We start from the raw sequence: 20,868 nt of genomic DNA, 5'->3' as shown, positions 1-20,868 counted from the left end.
CACAGAGCTCTAGGACTGCCTGAATTACCATGTAAACAAAAACGCAACAACAAAATAATAAAAAAACTACCATCATAGCCCTGCACATTTCTACAAACAAATAAATAATCCTGCTCTCCATCAGAGACCCGACCACTAACTAATCAAACATCATCATCAAGTCCAACCCAGACATTGATATTTGTCGGTCTCTCTGCCGTCTTATTGGCTCCCCATCATTTCCAAAGACATCTCAGAAATACCCTCTCCCTCCGCGCTCCGTATGCCTCCCACCTTCTTTCTCTCCGTTTAAAACAGCAGCAGCTTCAGCTCCCTCACTGAGGAAAAGCACACTGTCAAGGTCCACTGGTAACACTCCTCACTCATCTTCGGACAGAGAAACATCAGGCCAGGTAAGTCAGGCTCTATTATTTAATCATAACAGAATCAAATTGAACATTGCTCTTGCTCATTTTGTGTAACAAGAGTGACTTATTGTGTGAAAATCTATTTTCTATGGTAGATTTGATCAATATTTTTAATAAAACACTGCAAGAAATCATTAGCTTTAAAAGAAAGGGCTTCATGTTAATGTAATGTATTCCAGGAGTGCCACGATGGCAGCGTGGTAGATAAATCCCGTACACCACACATGCTTGTGGTGTTTTTCAAGTGACAGATGAAACATTAATCACTTAGAAAAGAGCAAAGTGGGAAACAAAGACATTTTGTATTCACATGTGCTTACAAAATCTATATTAATATTTTAAAAAACAAGGGACATTTAATGCATTTTCAGTCCTTAATTTTGTGATTAAATAGCAAAGAGAAATATAAACATTTAGAATTTTTATATGTTCAAAGTATTCTGATAAGATTTTTGCAAGTGCTGAAAAATCTCCAAAATTAAAATGGTTTGAAATTTGCTGCTATATACCAAGAAAACAATGATGTTCTTGAGAAAATAAGGGGAAAGGACTGAAAAAAGGACAGTTTCCTGCGCAAATGTTGCGTTGCAGAAATGTTGAGTGTGGCAACAAAGCATGAGGAGGTCACTCTGCAACACAAAGGACTCCCTCTGGCAGAATTCTGCAGCACTGGTCTGAAGCTTCCTTTGGGGGCACAAATAAATGGGCAAGGCTGACAATATGCAGCGCATCACTTAGGATGTGAGTCAGACCGCATCAATTCATTTGTTAAGTTTAGATAAAGCTTAACTGAACAAACCGATAACTCGGTTTGAACAGATGCCTGGCAGATGCAGGTAAATCCACCTTAATTCAGTTTGTTGATATGCTTGGAAATATAAGAATGGGAGGGAACAAGCTGCTCGTCTTCAGGTCCACACTGCTTCCAAGACTCATCAGGATCATGATTTATTTATTTATTTAAGATCGTTTAAGCAACATAGAGTACCTGGAAAATACACTAAAAAAGCTGAGGTTGGAAGCAGCTGACGCCAACATTTACTTGGACTTCTGTTAAATAACAATTTTCCTCTAGCATGTGAGTAGTGTTTGTATTTCTTTTCAGAATAAATATGCATGTGGATACACTATTACTTTATGTATATATTTTTTATTTTATTTCCGAAAACAAAAAGTAAAATCAGTGATTCACAAAAATCACACTAGATGCTGGTAATAACCCAAGTAATTCCCACAAACTAGTCTCCAAATCAAGTTATGGGGAAGAATAATAGCATAGCACAGGGAACAACTAGTGAACATTAACACTGGTTCCTGAAATTAACTAAATACTTTGAAGAGGACTTTTGGTTTGTAATGACAATTTCAAAGACATCGTCTGTGCTGCTGGTCTGCAGCACAGGATACTCAGGGTGATGGGAAGGCACCATTCCAGTTCCACCTTTACCCGGCAGACTTCTGCATCACTCCCCCAGTCTGCCTCCTCTGGAAGTTCTCAGATGACTCTGCCATACTTGGGTATATCACCGGTGAGGATGACTCAGAGTAAAGACGGTGAACACAGGAGTTTGTGGACTGGTGCCAGTTGAACTACCTTCCAATCAATGTGGGGAAAACCAAGGAGCTGGTGGTGGATTTCCACAGGATCAGACCCACCACACAGACATCGATGAAAATCCAGGAAATTGACACTGAGATAGTAACCTGACTCCGCCAGATGGATTTGCTCCGCATATCCATCTGGAAACCTTCCGTTGAAGTAATTTTGGGAAGGGGCGAAAATACTGGTTAGCTGATTGGCCTATGTTGGTGATAGACGGGCCAAATAAACCAATCAGATCAACGAAGCATATGACGTACTAACAGCGACGACGAAAACACAACCACAAGCTCTTGCCGAAACCAGTCGGGAGAAGAGCAAAAACATCTTTTCCTCTGAGAAAAGCCTCCAGAGCAGTGTTTTGCTCTTCTTTCAGTGAAGAAATACTCTGTAATTCCGATAAAACTTGCCCGATAGCCACGCTAACGCTAGTTTCATCGGCTGAAGCCGCCATGTTCTTTAGACTAAACTGTCGCGCTTCTCGTTGCGTCACACTTCAACCCGCCTCAAAGCCAAAGCTGATTGGACATTCGTTTGGTGAACTGCTCCAAATTTTCTTTAACGGAAAGTAGCCAGACTGATCTGCGAGTGAAACCTTGAAAGCTCGCGAGATCAGGATGGTCTCACCAGGCTACTGAGATAGTGGATTCTTATAAGATCCTGCATGTTCACCTGAACAATAAACAGGGATGGTGTCACAACACTGGTGCTCTTTACAGGAAGGGGCAGACCAGACTCTACCTGCTGAGGAGACCATTTTTTTGCTGTGGAGGGGGCAGTATTGAGGCCCTTTTTTGCTTGTGTGGTGGAATTAGCTACTTTTATGGTGTAGATTGTTGGAGTGCTGCTGATATAACTTTGGAGGCCTGCAGCACAGGATGTAAGGGGGCCTGTGGTGACTGAGATGAAGCCTTAGAGGTCGGCAGCAGCGGAGTAGGAACCCTCAAAGAACCAGGTGTGAAGGCAGCCCACATGGTGATGTGGAGAAACCAGGACAGGACTCTGGAGGCTTGAACTTGGAGCTGGACTGTAGAGACTAGCACCCCAGGCAGGAGTTTTGAACCAATGGTGGAGCTCTAGTGAATGGTGTCTGTCGTGCTCAAACCCATGCTGGAGCTCTATAGACTTGATCCCACAGGGAAGTACTGCAGTGTTGCTCCCTCATAGGAGCTGGTAGATAATTTGATGGAGCCCTGGAGATGGCGGCAAAGGAGAATTCACCTAGACACCCACCTAGGAGAACTCAGGAACAAACCTGAGGTGGGGAGTGGTGGCCTAGTGGTTAGAGCAGCGTGCTTACGCTCTGAGAAGGATGCAAGTACCTGGTTCAATCCCCACAGCCTGCACTCTAGGTCCCTGAGCAAGACCCTTAACCCCAGAACGCTCCCCAAGGGGATGGGTTAAAAGCAGAGAACAAATTTCGTTGTAATGTATGTTGCAAAGACGATATTATCAACCTGGACACCCTCATCGGAGAAGTCAGGAACAGACTCCTGGGGCGGGTCCACCTGGATCATCTGAGGGCTCCTGAATAGAGAAATAAGGTAGGTCCATCTGGAAACCCTCATTATTGAACTCGGGACCAGGAACATGAAGCTGGAGTGAAGTCTATAGGTGGGCAGGAAGTGCATATGATAATGCTGATGAATACTAAGCCAGGAGTGTAGATGATGATGATGGCTGAACCAGGAGTGTAGAACCTAAAGATAATGTTGATGGCGGTGCTGAAGATACTGAGCCTGGAGCTTAGGTGGCAAGAAGCAGATTCTTGGCCTCTGGGATGGTGAGGGCTGGGCTCTAGGGCTTAGAGGCAACAATGACCTAGCTCAGGGGCTCAAAAGCACGGCGGCACAGAGCAGGCTCGGGGACTCTCTGGCAGCATGGAGTAAGCTCTGGAGCTCTTGGGTAGCTGAAGAATAGCTTCAGATGCAGGGAGAAGAGCTAAGTATGTTATAGTGACAGAAGGTGTGGGGACCTCAGTTGCTGTGGATGTGGAAAGCACAGTGGCTGCTGTGAATGTGGAAGTCCTATGACAGCGATAGCATTTACAGTTTGAGGACAAAGCAGTGCCAAGTAGAAAACATCAGAAGCAAGAGCACAAGTGGTGAGCGGAGCCACAGTTGCATGAGCAGAAGCGTCGGCCTGAACAATCTGAACAACAGCAGAGAAGGCAGCATCTCAATGTCCCCTCCATAAAAAAACATTTGCCTCTTCCAGCTGCTGTTGGAGCCACTGGTAGACTTCACAAGAATTACAAAGTTGTCTTTAAGCTTGATTCAAATATTGGCAGACAGGAGACAGGAGATATTATAGCAGGATTTAATTAAGGAAATAAATTCAGTTATAGGGAACCACGAAGAGCAGGGGAATGTACTGGAGGGAGCATAACAGAGGATCCAGCTAATAAGAAGAGAAGACCAGGCCGCTAATGCACACAGGGAAAGTGAAGAGAGAAGGCACGGAGAGCAGGTGAATAGGCAGATGGGAATGGGCAAGAGCTGAGAAGACTGAAGGCTGAGGGAACTGAGGGAGAATGAAAACAGAAGAATACAAAAGGGTTACAGAAAGAACAAACAGAATCCATTAACAAATCCACAAAAGTAGAAATAAACACTAAAGGATAATAAACCAAAGAAGGCACAACCCAGAAACTCAAAAGAATCAGTCCGAAACGCAACACATTGTGATACAAACCTGCCATTTGCTATGACATCCAAAAAAAAATTAGTTTTGGACTAATCCGAATAGGATATTTTCTCCCAGTCATTCATTGGCTTGTCCAAATGTCCTGCAGCCTACTTTAACTGAGCTTCAAAATAATTTTTTCCTCACCATTTAAATCTTATACAACGAGTTCCCATAAAGAACATCGAGGTTGAGCGCATAAGATATTGTTTTCATGGAGAAAAAACTGTATCTGCTAATTCCACATCTTCCTGAAACTGTTCTCGAGAGGTCTCTGTTTTTTTTGACAATTTCTCTGATTATTAGTTTGACTCCTTGGTCACAAACTGTGTGGTAAAAAAAAAACGTGGTTCTGGTCGCTGGAATATTCATGTTTTGTGGCAGACAGGATTGACAGGAGTAATTGTCCTTAATTTCTGTAGTAATCAGTATTTTTTTCTTTGTATGTGTAGATAGAACATGTTTACTGAGAAAAATAAGGACATTTCTCCATGCAGAATGTTCTGTGCTGTACACACAAAAAGATGACACATTTGCATACAAGATATTGTATATTTAATTTAAATCCAGTTTTTATACTGCATTTTCAATTGCATGGTAGTGTGGAGCATAAAAAATTCTCAGAGCAACGGAGACCTTATTAAATCCTTCTATTGCACTCAGCAAGCAAAAGACAAAGTCTAAGAAAATTTAATTGAAATCCCTCGTCGACACTTTTCAGAAATAATAAGACTGACTGTGACGTGATGTTTTTTCTTTGACTATTGCAAAGATTAATTCCCCATTCTGTACCTTGGCACATATATACTAATTAGCAGTGTTTGTGGGAGAGGACGAATGTAAAGGGACAGCAGAGTCATGATGTCAGAGTTGCAGGAGACAATGGTGCAAAGAGAGAAAACTGTACTTGTATTCAGACTGATGAGCAATCTGGCAACAAAATGAAAGGTAACATGTATATCCTGCATGATTCACGGCAACATGTTCACAGCTTTAAATAGTAGGAAGTCACAAACATGCCACATTAACCGTGATTTTAACTATATAGACACTACATTTGGGGGATTTCATGTTTGATCAACAACTTATAACAGAAGCAAAGGAAATCACATCTGCATGTACCTATATAAATACAAATAAAAATCGAAAAGCTTTTTTCTTTTATTCTTTTGTATATACTTTCAATTCAACTCAATTTTATTTATATAGCACCAATTCACAACACGTCATCTCAAGGCACTTTACAAAGTCATATTCCATCAAAATTTACTAGTAATATTATACAAGCAAGCATTCCTCTTGATCCCAGCTAGATCAAATGCTGTTTCTCAAAGAACTATCTGGATTTCTAAGATCCACCATCATTAAATCCCTTTAAGCTCTGAGTTCTCAGATACTTTGAGATCAAGGTGAAGTGACTTTTTTTCAGAGGTCGTCCAAGGATGTTTGCCTGTAACCCCCGCAAACTCACGCTCCCACACTGCTGCGCTCTGGCACAAAGGCAGGTTTATGTCAATAAAGCACACTTGCACATTGGCTTGTCATCCTTACATTATATATTCTTCAGATGAGGCATGTTGCTCTTGGATACAGAGGCCCAATGTGATGGAGCTCACAGATGACTCCGTGACTTCTAGAAAGTAACTTTTGAGTTTGCTTAGTCAGGCATTTAAACAAAATTCCAGAAATTGCATCAGCCAGCATTTGTTCAAGTGGTTTTAAGATTTATTTAGGGATATCATTCTGGTGGCACATTTCAGTTTAAATTTTGAAGGCTGCCAGGGCTTGGCACACTCTGTGTATAAGGCCTCCAAGACTGAAATGAAAAATGAAATTGCATATATGATTTATTTACTGCATTCATTTGGCCACAGATATAGTTTGGGTTGGTGTATAGGAAAACAAGTCATATAACTGAAGGATGCCAGACATTATCTTTATAAATAAAATGCCAGACATTTGAAATGTGTGTAATGTTTGACCCAAAGTTTTTTTTTATTAAAAAGTCTTCTTGAGCTACTGTTGACAACTTTTTTTTACACCCATGGCAATTTTAGATTTAAAATAATTTTCATTCAGCCAAGATGTCAGGATCCCCTGGGGTTTGATTATTTATTGTAGCTCCCTGGGGATCCTGCAATCTGCTTTTTGCCCTTTTGCATTGTTCATCCCTAGATACTTGTTTTTTCCATCTGTTTACAGTTTACAGAGAACTGTTTGGTATTTATGTTAATATATTCTGGAATCTGTTAGATTCATTTACTATCTAGTTAGCTTATGTCCTTTATTATTTTAGCAGTCCTGCTAGATCTTTATTCTATGCTTGCCTTTCTTTTGTTTTGTTCCTGTTCTGTATTTCCTATGTTAAGTAGATATCACTCCTTTCACCTGCGTAATTAGCGCCGCCTGCCACTCCTCCCGTTTCCCCTCCTATACATTGTCAGCCTAGCCATTACCAATTTGTCAGGTCCTTTGTCTTCATCCATGTATCTACTCTTTTCTCTTCTCATCATTACCGTGTTCCTGATTCCTTTTCCCCCTTCTCTCTGTAAGCCTCGTTTTAGATTCCTTTATTTAACCAGGTAAAAAAAAAACTCATTGAGATTAAAACCTCTTTTCCAAGAGTGACCTAACCAAGACAGCAGCTCAAATACACATTTGAATGCATCCCACACAGTAAAATCAGTTTACAAAGTGCAGTCACAACACCCAATCATGCTTTGTACTCTGTCATTTATAAAAGGTTTGAATTCCGACAGAGATAAAAGAGTTCTCAATTTTAAGTTCTTTTGTGCATAATTCTATGTCAATAGGGCAGAGTGTATAAAAGCCTTTTTCCCAGTTTAGTTCTGACTCTCGGGATCTGCATCAGGATGTAGTCCTGAGAATGCAAGCCATGTCTGTTAAAATGTCCACACATATGTAGACAAATATATAGGTAGTAGTCCAAGAATAGATTTGTAGATAAATGTCAGCCAGTGGGAGAGCCTACAAGCACACAGAGATGGAGAATGTGCAATTGTGTATAGGGAGCAATGATGTATGCTATAGCTACAACCAGTGACAAAACAATGCACAGTTTAACATCCAATTTCTTTAAAAACTGACCTGGAGCAAGCATAAAGAGCATGTCTCCATAGTCCAAAGGTAAAAAAGAAAAAGTGTTCAAATGCTTTCTAAGTTGCAACGACAAACAAGATTTCTAAAAAAGAAACCCAATTTCAACTTTTGGAGTTTATAGATGTGCAGTTTAAAAGAGATTCTCATCAATTAAAATACCTAGATATTTATAAGATGTGACCATTTGAATTTCAATTCCATGCACAGTTGACAGCCTGTGAAGGTTAAAAAGAAACTGTTTACCATGAGAGAAAAGTGAGGATTTTTATTTATCTGCATTTAGCACTAACTTAAGCTGAGTTAACGGGACAGAACAGTGACAAAAGCTGATTGTAACCGTTCCAGTGATTTTGTAGCCAAGAGAGGAGCTATAAATGTCTGTGTCATCAGCATACAGGTGAGACGTAGAATCAGATCAGTTGTCAAAAAGATCGTTTACAATTTGGCCAAAAGTGGATCCTGGAGGCACACCCTTTGCAAAAGGGAGGAAAGAAGAATATAACCAATCATCCGGGACATACTGTTCTACCTGATAAATTATTTGAGAACCAGTTTACTGCCAGATTAGGGAGACCAATTTTGTGAAGTCTAGCAGGATGGTATGGTCAACTGTGTCAAATGCTTTTGACAGGTCTATAAAAAGTGTTGTACAGTATTCACAACCCTCTAGTGCTTCTATGACGTTGTTGACCACTTTAACAGCAGCAGTTATCGTACTGTGCTGTTTACAAGAGCCAGACTGAGTTTTGGAAAGGACATCATGAGCATCCAAATGTGATTAAGTTGTTCACTAACCTACTTTTCTAATCTAAAAACTGTGCTATTCTAAAATAATTTGTGGAAAAATTTAGTTGGCATTACAGCTTTTGGGCTGTTTCACTGGCGTTCAGGAGGCCTTTTTTGACAGCATTTTCATCATTAGCCTCCTCCACAGATTATTGATCAGATTCTATTTGGGACACGAAGTGGGCCCAAATAGAATAGAACAGTTTAATCTGCCAGGGCCCCGTTCATAAAGCTGGGTTAGTGGATACTCTGGATATTCCTGCATACTCTGGCTGATCCGTTTTAAAAAGCTCTGAAACCCTGAGTCAAGTTATGACAACAAATTACTCTGTGAAACATCCTTGTTCGGTAGCAGGGTTGTTTGGGCTGAGTTGTTCCTACTTCTAAGCTGCAATCTGCACAAGGACATGTCAGAAAAGGCGTGTCCTTGTCTGGAGGAGCCTGTAGAGGCTGGTGCTCAAATACTCCCCAGAAATCTCGGCCGGGAGAGGCTGATCAGACTCCGATTAAATGTCTTATCATTTATTTTGCCTTATCATTTTTTTTTCAAGGGCGACGTTTTTCACCGCTGTAAATGATTTATCTCAATATTCTCACCCCCGTACATCGCTTTTCTGACACGAGGGGACTTTCTCAGTTCTGAACAATTTCTTTGTGCTGCATTTCGTTTTTATGGCAACGGCAGCTTCTTAATAACGTAGGTGATACAGAAAATCTTTCAGAGGCAACTGTATGTCGAACTGTCAGGAATGTTACCGTTACACTCGGTTATAGTAGAGTTCAAAAGTGTTCCATAGTCAGAGAACCTACAGTAAATAAAATGTAATAAAATAACTACACAGAAGCAATAATTTATTCTGTTTAAAATTTGAGACTTCCAGCTCTAGTTTTCCATTCATTTATTTTAGTTTCCACTCATACATTGGTGTTGGTGTCGTATGTGTGTGGTGTGAGAATAGTAATAAGTTTAATAATAAGCTCCATCAAATGACTCTCATATCACACATGCTTTGACATTTTCAGCAATTCTCTGCTTCTAACTCCCTTTTTTTATGCAGCAGCAGCATTGTTTATTTTCATTAAGTAAAGTTTTATATTCTCCATATGCTGATTTTAAAGATTTATTAGTTCATTCGCGGGAAACATGCACTTCCAGGCTTCTTTTTTCCTGCCATTGCCATAGTGAATGACATTATCTGCATTCCTTTGATGAGGGCTTCTTTCCTGCTCGTGCTCCGCTAAACTCAGGGTTGATAGGTTGAGTTTATTAACCTGTTTGATACCAGTATGACGTGGTGAGGTAGAACTACTCAGAGTAGCTGCTTTCTACTCAGGGTAAATAGGCCGTTCTTTCTGAAACAGTCCCCAGGTGTATGAGTAACTAAACTGTCAGCCCTAACATAAAGTGGTAATATGTCATGAGTTAACTGTTAAGCAACTATAACATTCCAGACTTGGGGTCTTCCGTCATTGAGTTTGCATGTTCTCCCTGTGCATGCGTGGGTTCTCTCCGGGTACTCCGGCTTCCTCCCACAGTCCACAATTGTAAAGTCAACTGAATACTTTAAAGTTTACATGTTTGCATCCATGGTTGTCTGTCCTGTGCGTCTCTGTTTTGCCCTGTGATGGACTAGCAACCTGTCCAGTAGCTCTCTCACGCCATGGCCGCCGGAGATTGACACCAGTGTCCCATAACCCTGCAAGACTATTGGGTATAGACAACTGATAACAACAACAACAACAACAACCACAAAATGCTTGAGGCCATGTTTCCGTTGGTTTATCAATAACATATTTTGAACAGCTGTATTGAAATTTCTACGGAGAACCTTCAAACCCAAAAGGGAGTTTTTAAAGTTTCATAAAAACACTTCAGCTGTCACAGAGATTCATGTTTGTCTAGTTTGGCCTCACATCTAGGAAGCTGAAAATGCTAAAAGTTTTACCATTTCTGTCAGTCTTAGAAAGAATAATGCCTGAGGCTTGAAAGAGTGTTTTAAAAATGTATTTTAGTTTCAATATTTAACACACGTTTTTCTCAATTTAATTCTTGATCGACTGACACGATGACACGCAGCCACAGGGGAGGCAGGTTAAACAAGTTGACAAGAAAGTAGAACGTAAAAACGATGCGTCTGAGTCATCCTGAATTATTCTGCCGACACTAAACAGAGCGAGCTGATAAATAATGGCATTTTTTTTCTGCAACCTTCAGCCTGTAAATCAGGACCTAATGTCATGTGACATTTTTGAAACACATTTTATAGGTGGGTGGAAGATGCTGCTCTGTGCATTCATAATGAGACGCCTTTATAACCATCTGCCTCATTATACCCTGCTCCCCACATCTCACCGTGTGAATGTGTTGCTGTTTGTAAAAGCATGCTTGTCCTCCTAAAAGTCTTCCATTTATTAAATGTCATGAACTTTCTTTTCCTCTCAACATGCCGTTTACATTTTGCATTTACATGATAGTCTGACCTTTTAGATGTGTTGTTGATGTTTAGCTGTAAAAACCTGCTTTGGTTCTGTTGCAGTGCACGTGTGAACAGATCCGCTCCCATGGAGGCTAACCACAGTAGCCCAACTGGAAGCACGCAGCCTTCCCCATCTGCAGAGCGATCTGACGGGCACATCTACGAGGTGGCAGTGCAGAGCAACTCCACCAACCGCAGCTCACAGTTTGCAGACGTGGCCCTGCTACAGACGTTCAAGCCCCTCATTATCCCACTTTATGTGCTGGTGGTGGTGGTGGGCGTCGTCGGGAACTACCTGCTCCTCTACGTCATCTGCCGAACTCGCAAGATGCACAACGTCACCAACTTCTTCATTGGGAACCTGGCCTTTTCAGACATGCTCATGTGTGTGACATGTGTCCCCTTCACTCTGGCTTATGCCTTCAATCCACACGGTTGGGTTTTCGGCCGCTCCATGTGCTACTTGGTCTTCCTCATTCAACCAGTCACAGTGTACGTTTCTGTCTTCACGCTCACAGCTATTGCTGTGGACAGGTGGGTGACTCTACCAGAAAGACCTCATGGCTTGGAGAATGTCAATATGTTTTTCTTATGATACTTTAATTTATTTGTGCTTTGCTGATTTTTTTTTGGGGAGACTCAAAAAAAATATTCAGTCTTAAAAAAAGTATTCACACTTTTTGAAACGTTTCCAAATTTAAGGTTTTAAACAGATTTTATGCTATACACAAACACAAAGCGGTGCATAATTGTGAAGTTTAAGGAAATGGATACAAGGTAAACATAATTTTTTTGTCTCTCCATCAGAATGGATGGCGAGAGTGTCTCTGAACACAGGACTTCTCAGTCTGATTTACCCAACTGTGGACGTTGTCTGGACCATTCTAAAATGCTTTAATTATTGTAAAAACATTTATTTTTAGCTCTAACTGTATGTTTAGGGATGTTTTTCTGCAAGAAGGGGAACCTCAGCCAAGGTTTCAAGTCCTTTGCAGCCTCTAAGAGGTTTTCTGCCAGTTTTGCCCTGTATTTAGCTCCCTCCATCAGGGTTAACCCTAACCCTTATCACCTCTGACCACCTTTACCATTCCTGGAGAGAAGGAGGATCCACACAACATGATTCTGTCATCACCATGTTTCACCATAAGGATGTTGTTTGTAGGGTCACGTGTGGCACTACATTTTTGCCTCACATTGCTTTTAACATGTAGGCCAAAAAGTTAAATTCTTGTTTCCTCTGACCAGGTTATCCTCTTCAGAAATGTTTATGTCTCCTATGTGAATTTTGACAAACTGAAAACAGGACTCTTTTTATTATCTTTCTTTCAACAGTAGTTTTCTTCTTGCCACATCTCCAGATTTGTGGAGTGCTGCACAGTGGATAGTTGTGCAGTTCACAGATTCTCCCACCAGAGTAATGAATCCTTCAAGCTCCCTCAGAGTTGCCATGGGCATATCTTAGTAACCGGGTCTTTGTCTAATGCTTCTTTTACTCAGTCAGTCAGTTTAGGTGGACCTCATATCTTATTAGCTTGGTAGATACGATTTTCTTTTACATTTTCAGATGATGACAGCTACTTTCATATTTAAAATAAATGACACATATTTAGACTACCTCTACTAACTAGATGACTTCTGAAGTGGTGAATTTGAATATTTAGAGTATGGGGGCATTATTGTAGCAATATTATTGCAAATGTGTGTGGAGAGTTGTGTTTCTGTATCTCATTTTGTGTGTGCAGTTGGATTTGAAAATGTGTGTGTAAAGAGTCCATATTTCTGGGTCTTGAAGCGAAAATACTTCAGACATTAGTATCTCTGTGTGTGTTTACAGATTGATCTACACATTTGCAGATCTTAGCAAACATTTGCAGATCTGAATACAGACTTGTGGATTTGTTTCACATTTGCAATCCGGATTAAACACACAAGTTGTTTTACACATTTGCAGATTCTCGTACGGACACACAAACCTCCTCACATATTTACAGATTTATTTACACGTTTTCAAATCCGACTGCACACACACAAATTGAGATACAGACACACAACTCTCCACACACATTTGCAATAATATTGCTACAATAATGCCCCCCATATTGGAGTTATTAGAGTAAAGAGGGTTGAATAGAAATGCAGACCAGACTTTTCAGAAGTTTTACTTATCAAAATATTGAAAATATTTATGCTTTCCTTCCCATTTCACATGTTTGTACTACTTTGTGTTGGTCTATCACAATAAATTTCAGTAAATTATATGCAAGTTCATGGTGTATTGTGAAAAGGTTAATGAGTATTACTTTTGCTAGGTTTGAATAGCTTTGTAGAATTTGGCACAAACAAATTCTTAAAAAAAATACACTATTCTAAAATGGAGTGGATTACAATTGTAAACCTAAGAGCTCACAACCAAACAAATGCAATCATGTCTTATTCTTTGAAAATTATGCAAATGAAGGGAGGTGTTGATTTGCATGTATAAAAAAAATCTAAAAATCTGCTCTCTTTAATGAATGATCAGCCCTCTATTTGTTCAAGAAGTGACTCAATAAGTGGAAAATTTTCAATCAGCGAGCTTCCCGTGTTCCGTAATGTGCTGCAAATTGTACAGCTAGATTAGTCAAATTCATGAAAATGTAAATATTCTTAAAGGGAACATGTGCAGAAAATTAAAACAAACGAGCAGGTGTGAGCTTTCAAGAACTCATTTGGTTTTCTAAAGGACCTGGCCTTCAGTTATATCTTGTTATACATTCGGTGTCTCTCCTTTAAGAGGGGATCACTTTAACAATGACTGAAATGTTAGCTTCTTCTTCTTGTCCCTTGGCACACCTATGTTCAGTGTTATAGAAAAAACTGTTGCCCCTTTTTCCACTCAGTCATTACAGGTCACAGAGACTGCTCAGCGCAATGCAAGCTGTCTAATTGAAAAGCAGCTTTAAAGCTAATTAAGCCATTTAACACTTCTCCACTATCTGATCACCGAGACTTGAACTTTGGGTTTAATCATGCTCGGATGTCACAGAGGCATTAATTCGTCCATTTGGTCCTGATTAACCATCCATTAAATCATCTAAGGGTTATAAAGTACCACTCTCCCTTCATTGCAGATATTATGCCACGGTTCACCCTCTGAAGAAGCGGACCACTGTGGCCACCTGTGCCTACGTCCTCACTGGCATCTGGCTACTTTCCTGCGGCCTGGTGGCTCCGGCAGTGACTCACACCTACCACGTCGAGTTCAAAGAGGAAGGCTTCACCATCTGTGAAGAGTTCTGGTTGGGCCAGGAGAAAGAAAGACGGGCCTACGCCTACAGCACGTTGCTGGTGACGTACGTCCTCCCCCTTTCGGCCGTCTTTGTTTCCTACCTCTGCATCACTGTCAAACTGAAGAAGTGTGTTGCCCCTGGAAATAGGACGCAAGACCAGGTAGGCGTTCACCAGGCCCGAAAGAGGAAGATCTTTCGCCTCGTTGCTCTCCTGGTGTCCGCTTTCGCTGTTTGCTGGCTTCCCATCCACGTGTTCAACGTGCTGAGGGACATTGACATCCACCTGATAAACAAGCAATGCTTTTTACTCATCCAGCTGCTGTGCCATCTGTGCGCCATGAGCTCCTCCTGCTGCAACCCGTTCCTCTACGCATGGCTGCACGATCGCTTTCGCGCGGAGCTGAGGAAGATGCTGAAGTGCAGCCATCGCATTGGAGTCCCCGCCAGCCACTGCGCTGCCGGTGTGGTTTTGTAACTTATATTTGTAATTTGTGCAGAAAAGAACTGTAGCCACCACGTCCATCAACATGAAGAATAACTGTAACTTGGACGTTAGCATTACTGGGTAGAAACATCTTTAGAGCTTAGGTAGTGTCGGTTTGCAATCTAGCAAAGCTTAAATGGGTAATTTTTCTTCATATACCCTCCTTTCCTCAGACTGATGCTGATCAGCAACTTCTGGCCAGAACACAGTTCCAAACTAACCAACACTTTGACAGGCTTGTGAAGTGAGAAGGAAGTTGTTTTGTCTTTAACACCTTTCCACTGCAGCCACTTCTCCCGGTTGTCTCTTCTATTTTTGGCAGCAGCACCTGGCAATGTTTTTTCCTCATTTCCTGAGAGATATGCCATGATAAAGCACAGGGCAGTTGCAACAGCAGCACTTAAAGGGCATATTAAAGGGCCTGTTAAGTCGTTTTTATACATTTTCCTGTTTACATTACAGCTCATGATAGTTATGTCCGTTTGAATGTCTGAAGTTAAAGGCAGCATATCATGCAAAATCCACTTTTTTAGACCTTAAGGGCATTTTGTTGTGTACTTGGATTCTCTAGGAGTGCAACAAATTTGAATTTTGTCTGTGCCGGTGCTGCGTAGATGTCTTTATATTCTGATTGGGTCTTGTTTTTGAAGCGGTTCAGTTTTCTTTACCCTTGATTACGTTTTTTTTAACAGTTACATCACCACAGCTAAACAAGGTCACAGACTTCAGGCTTACCAATTTCGCAAATCCGGCATTTTATAAATAAAAAAAAAAGAAAAAGGAAAAGCAGTACAAGGCATATAGAGTATAGAAAGGGACATTGGACATTGTGTGCTTTTCGGCAACACCTGTCATCCAATGAACAACAGTCAAAGCACTATTGGACATTTATTTAGCACCTCTGCGGTTTAATAAACTCCAGCAGATATTTTCACTTGTTCAAAAAGTGTAGTGCAACCCGACTTTGTTTTTTCATTCAGAGAAAATACATTTGGGTTGGTTTAAAACTTTTGTATAGCATTGCTACAATGATTATTCTTAAGCACATGAAAGCTAATTAAAAGGTCCTCATGAGTGCATTAGAACTGTTTATGTTGAACATCTAAAAGTAGCGATCAGTGCCTGATTTTGAAGGTGTGACTTGGCTTCTTACTGAATTGTTCCGATTTAATGATTGTCAATTTCAGAGTGAAGTTGTTGACGGTGCTGCAGGCAACTGGTGGTGCCACACTTTTTGAACACCAGTTGGTGCCTGTTATGTTTGCTTTTATGATTGTTTTATTCCACTGGAGATTTTGTGTTGCTAAATATCAATTTTGAAGACTTTCATAAGAAATTGTTTGCTTTCAACTCAAACTACAGACACTGTTATAGTAAAAATAATTACTTTTTGCGCTAGCCTACTTAACTTTTGCATATTAACTTAATTCTCCATCTCTGTGTGCTTGTAGATGTATTTGTAGATATATTTTTACATAATCTGCACAGGCTTTCTGATTCTTGCATTATGTCAAAACTCCATACACAGTAGTGCAGATTCTGTTTTATAGTCACTGAAGGTTTTCATTTTCATTTTAAAATAACTAATCTGATTTTATTTAAACGGTGGAAAGGCTGATAGTGATTTATTTATTTTAGGGCTAGCAAGATCTGTTGGGTTCCTTTCAAAAAACAACAAAAAGAATGGAAAAAACAGTGATTAAACATACCATCTCTGTCATGAAATGGTGCAGAGCGGGACCCAAATTCAGAGAGGAAGCAGGCAAAAAATAAAAACATAATAAATAAATAAATGCATGACAAGAGGAACACAAGGAAACTAGTGCTAGTAAGGACTCTTCTGCCAAAGCAGAAATGTGTTAGCAATCGCTATGATAAGTGCTGTCAGAATAGTGCAGTCAGTTAGGAAGGAGGTAGGAAAAGGAGCCTGTATGTTTCCTGTCAGTGAAGGGATGTCAGTACTGGGGGTGATATGCCAACATTTCCCAGTTTTGGTTAAGATGAAAGCAGCTGCATGTTGAACCATCTGCAGGCCTCTAAAACATTTCCTTGATAACCCAAGACAGGTGAGAATTATAATAATCAATGTGTGAAGATACAAATGCATCAATAAGAACCTCAGAACACTGTCTGATTATGGATCAGACAGTGTTTAAGCACAGCCCACCTCACCGAAATTAACAAAAATGTCTGGAGAGAAAACTGAAATCGGCACAAGAGTTCAAAGAGGATTTCCTCACCACAATAGGGTTCTTACTGTTGACCTCATGAAAGGTCATGGAACAGGCGCTAGGCGCTAAAATTAGATCATTTCAGATGCAGCCAATGACGTTCTGACCCAGAGCTGACTGAGAGATATTTAAACTGGAGGGCTGATTACTGAACGAGGAGCAGGTTGTTAATTAGGAACTGGATGCAGCTGTGAGAGAAGCCAAGTATCTGAACAGAGGAAATGGATCACAGTACACACAGGAAACAAAGGACCAGAATATAGATACCAAAATGAAGCTGAACATAAAACCAAATTCCTAAGGATCATGACACTGTGAAGACCCAAAAAAAATAATAATAAAGGGTTTTCTGTGATATAAGCAATATTAGATGGATTGTGTTGTTGAATAAACCACCAAATCTCTTTTTCATTTGGACCATGATTGCATCCAAGCTAAAGCAATTCCTGACGAAAGTGTAAAATCTTATTTAGAGTGATCGACAAATGCCAGTCTTCTGGATCCCCTCAATGTCATTTATCATTTGTTTAGCCTTTTTCTGAGCAACATCCTTTGTTCTAGGTTCTTGTTCAGGAAACAATTGTCAAGCACTAGCATAATAACTCTGAAGATTTTAGTGGGAAATTCAATTGTTTTTATTGGGACCTCTCAAAATTATGACGTAACTGTAAAGAACATTTTGTCCTCTCCTAAGCACAAAACCTAAATCAAGCGACTCTCTGATGTAAGCTGCACAAACTCTTTAGGCTGCTGCTGTTTGCTGTTCAATGTGATTTGCTATTACTCCACATGCGGTCGTGCAGATTCTGCTTTATAAAGAGCTGCCTCTAAAATCTCTGCCTCAGAAAATAACATTTAAAAATGACTTTTCTGAAAAAACTGTGGCAACATTGTAATTTATTTTTGTCACTACCTTACAGATGTGAAAGTTTTCTGCTAACAAACTATGATGAATGTTTCCCTTTAACACGTTAATTTAAATATGAAACCATTTTGTTGGTGATGCAAGCAGTGAAGGAAGGAATCATTTGTTGATGAAACAAATTGGGTTTCAATTTCAGGTAGACCATGGCTATATCCTAATTAAAAAAAAATATGTGGAAAATTCCAGATCTTACCTTTGCAATGGGAAGTCGGAGTTTGCAGAGTAACTTTAAAGGCTGCATGGTTTTGGATGCATAATTATTTTAAAATTATGATTGTGAGTCTGGTAACCTTCAAACTAACAATGTTTATAGCCTCCAAGATCTCATGAATAAATGGAAAACACTTAGGCAGAAAGTTCAGTGTTTGCAATACTGTTTGCAGGAAAAAATAAAGCGTGCTGAATGTCACCTTTGAATGAAAGGACCCCGATCAGCGGCCGGAGAAGACTGTGTTTGATGAATAATGAGTTTGTGGAAAGGAAATGAAAGAGAAAATTAAACTATCAGTTCAAATCATGTTTAGAAATGGTCACTACATGTGATGATTTTTATTTGATTGTTTCTACCTTGGCTCTTACATCAGATGAGATTTTCATGACCGTCTTGAACCAGTATGAGGTTAACGTTATGAAGCTGTACCCTCAGGCTTTCATCTCTCTTATGCCAGTAGCAGACAAATGTGCACCAGCATCCAAGTCATCAAGTTATTTTTGAAAGCAATCATCTGTATTTGTCTGTATATAGAACATCTAATGATCAATATGATGTTGTACTGTGTATGCTCAGTTGCCTACGGTTTTTTGAAGTTGAATGGCATACAATGTGTGTTTATCTGTAACAGAGACTGATTAGCTGCCAGGTTGGCCTAAGTGTTCAGTTTTCTTATTGTGTTCCCCTCACAGCTATTATGTCATGTTCTTGACATTTTTCTGTATGCACTTATCTGTCTCAGTGATGATTATATGAAATTATGAAAATAACTATTGAACACACAGTTTTTTTCTCAGTATTACACATACAAATTGTCAAAAATTAGTCCACAACGTGTGTTACAAACTAGAATAAGAGGAAGAAATAGTTAAAACCTGAAGAAACCAGAGGGCTGTTTCACAAAACCAAGATAAACCAGGATTTTCCAGATATCCTGGTTGAATTATGCTTCAACTCGGTTTCACAAAAGCAGTAGCTCGTAAGTTATCATGGTGATTTATTAAGTGCAGCTAGCCTGCTCAAGACTAGGCTAACAGCCAGGCTTAGTTAATCCTGATGCTTTCACTGTTCCAGTCAGCGATCAGAAACCAATATGCTTGGTCAGTGATTCTGTTTTCTTATCTGTGTGTTTTGGTATTTTTCACCAACCAAAAAGAGCTAATACATATTTGAATTCATTGAAGTACTCCCATTATTTTAACATAATGATGGTAGCCTATACCATTAACTTTATAATAATCCATGTGGGCATTGTTACTGCTCAGTTGTGTTTTTTTAAGATCACTGTTGTTCTAAGTTTGATAGAAAAGCTTTTGATATTGCATGTTGAGGGGATTAGAGAAATGGCTCAAAAACAAGCAAAGTTGTTAAAGTCAATAAAGTCCAGAGTTTCACCTTTTTCCATGACCTATCAGATTTTGTGACTCCAGAGGGCACTGTGTCGGCGACTCCTCCAGAAAAAACTTATTGCACCTCAAGTGCAAAGACGCAATACGCAATCACTCAGTCCCAAAAGGAAAAACTAGACAAGCCATAAAACCCGGTTACTTAACACCTCTTAAACAGACAGCATGTAAAAAAAAAAAGGCTTTTAATTAGCCAAACTCAAGTATTGCTTTTATAAATACACATTCTGGCACAGTCTAGGTGTTGTGCACCCACTGAGCGGCGCCATGTTGTGCCGCTATTTCTGATTTCAGAAGCCGAAAGGATACAAACTTGACAGCCATACGCGTTCTCCCTTGCTGTCTTCTGTATGAAGACGTGCCGTTGGTGGAGGAGGAGTAAAAAACAAACTCATTCTATTTGTCTTTTTCTGTTGAAATGGAGGACCATCTATACTCTTTCCCCAGCAAAGTAACCAAGAAAAGAAAAAGTAAACGGGGAAAAATGAGAGTCAATATCGGCACAGCTATTATTACAAGATGGAGTGGAGATCATTCTGAGGGAGAGCAGACTCAGAACTCATGTGGATGTTGCAGGCTTTCTGCTGGATAGGTAGGTTAGTTTAATATAACAGTAAAGTTTACTTTTGGCGTTGTGTTAGAAACAGGGCAGTGTGGTCCAGCAAATAGTCCGTCCTACCGGCAGAAATGGGTTGTGTTGTTCGTCTCTCTCTGAGGGTACGTGTGTATAGTATGCAAAGGAGTATCACCTGGCCCATTCACTGTCTGTAGGATAGCAGTAAGACGGGCTGGGTCTCTTTACTCGTGTTAATAGTCGCTTGTTTTAGACCCCAGATAAGTGACTGCACATCCAGAGATCAGCCAAAAAAATTTTTTTAAGAGACATTAGAAAAAAAAAGGAGACATGACAACAGTGCCAAAAACCATTTCACACGATTACCGTAGGTATTAGCTATTAGCTGTTGCCAATACATGGAGGATATGTTTACATTGTCATACTTATTATACTCCCAGGCTCCCATAGCAGTGCATTTTTTTCTCAACATCTCCAGACAGCATGTAACGTCTCCAATACTAGTTGACATGAACAGTTTGTTTAGATGTGCGGTCCATGCTAGTTTGCAACCTCTACTTCCTCTTTATTATGGCTATATCTGACATAGATTTGTGACAAAATTACACTTTGTGTAGTCTGGTTAATTAGCTCTAAACCAGTGGATGGAAACATGCTTAATTCACGTGTTCTTCTTTGCAGCGTTTTAAAAGT

At 40.0% G+C, this 20,868-nt stretch overlaps 1 protein-coding gene across 2 annotated transcripts; it reads left to right on the top strand.

The window, feature by feature from the left end:
• The first annotated feature begins 268 nt into the window (after positions 1-268).
• Positions 269-19,829, top strand: LOC105935810 (prolactin-releasing peptide receptor). 2 transcript variants are annotated; one of them, XM_036133143.1, is made up of 4 exons: positions 269-392; positions 11,136-11,609; positions 14,186-14,407; positions 14,492-19,829. In XM_036133143.1, the coding sequence occupies exons 2-4, from the start codon at positions 11,161-11,163 to the stop codon at positions 14,817-14,819; spliced, it is 999 nt and encodes a 332-aa protein (XP_035989036.1). In that variant the 5' UTR covers positions 269-392; positions 11,136-11,160; the 3' UTR covers positions 14,820-19,829. The 2 variants fall into 2 exon arrangements, with proteins under 2 accessions (XP_035989036.1, XP_012731833.2); XM_012876379.3 differs by having other exon boundaries at positions 271-392; positions 14,186-19,829.
• The last annotated feature ends 1,039 nt before the right edge of the window (positions 19,830-20,868 follow it).

Source organism: Fundulus heteroclitus, unplaced genomic scaffold (genome assembly GCF_011125445.2).
Source record: "Fundulus heteroclitus isolate FHET01 unplaced genomic scaffold, MU-UCD_Fhet_4.1 scaffold_582, whole genome shotgun sequence".
Taxonomy (NCBI): Eukaryota; Metazoa; Chordata; class Actinopteri; order Cyprinodontiformes; family Fundulidae; genus Fundulus; species Fundulus heteroclitus.
The sequence above is the reverse complement of the archived record's forward strand: the minus strand, read 5'-3'. Positions and strand labels throughout refer to the sequence as shown.

What these genes read in the sequence shown, in the direction of transcription:
- LOC105935810 (XM_012876379.3), top strand. Translation starts at nt 11,161, where the DNA reads ATGGAGGCTAACCACAGTAGCCCAACTGGAAGCACGCAGCCTTCCCCA. An exon ending in ACAGCTATTGCTGTGGACAG is followed by an intron (nt 11,610 to 14,185) that starts GTGGGTGACTCT and finishes CCTTCATTGCAG; the next exon opens with ATATTATGCCACGGTTCACC.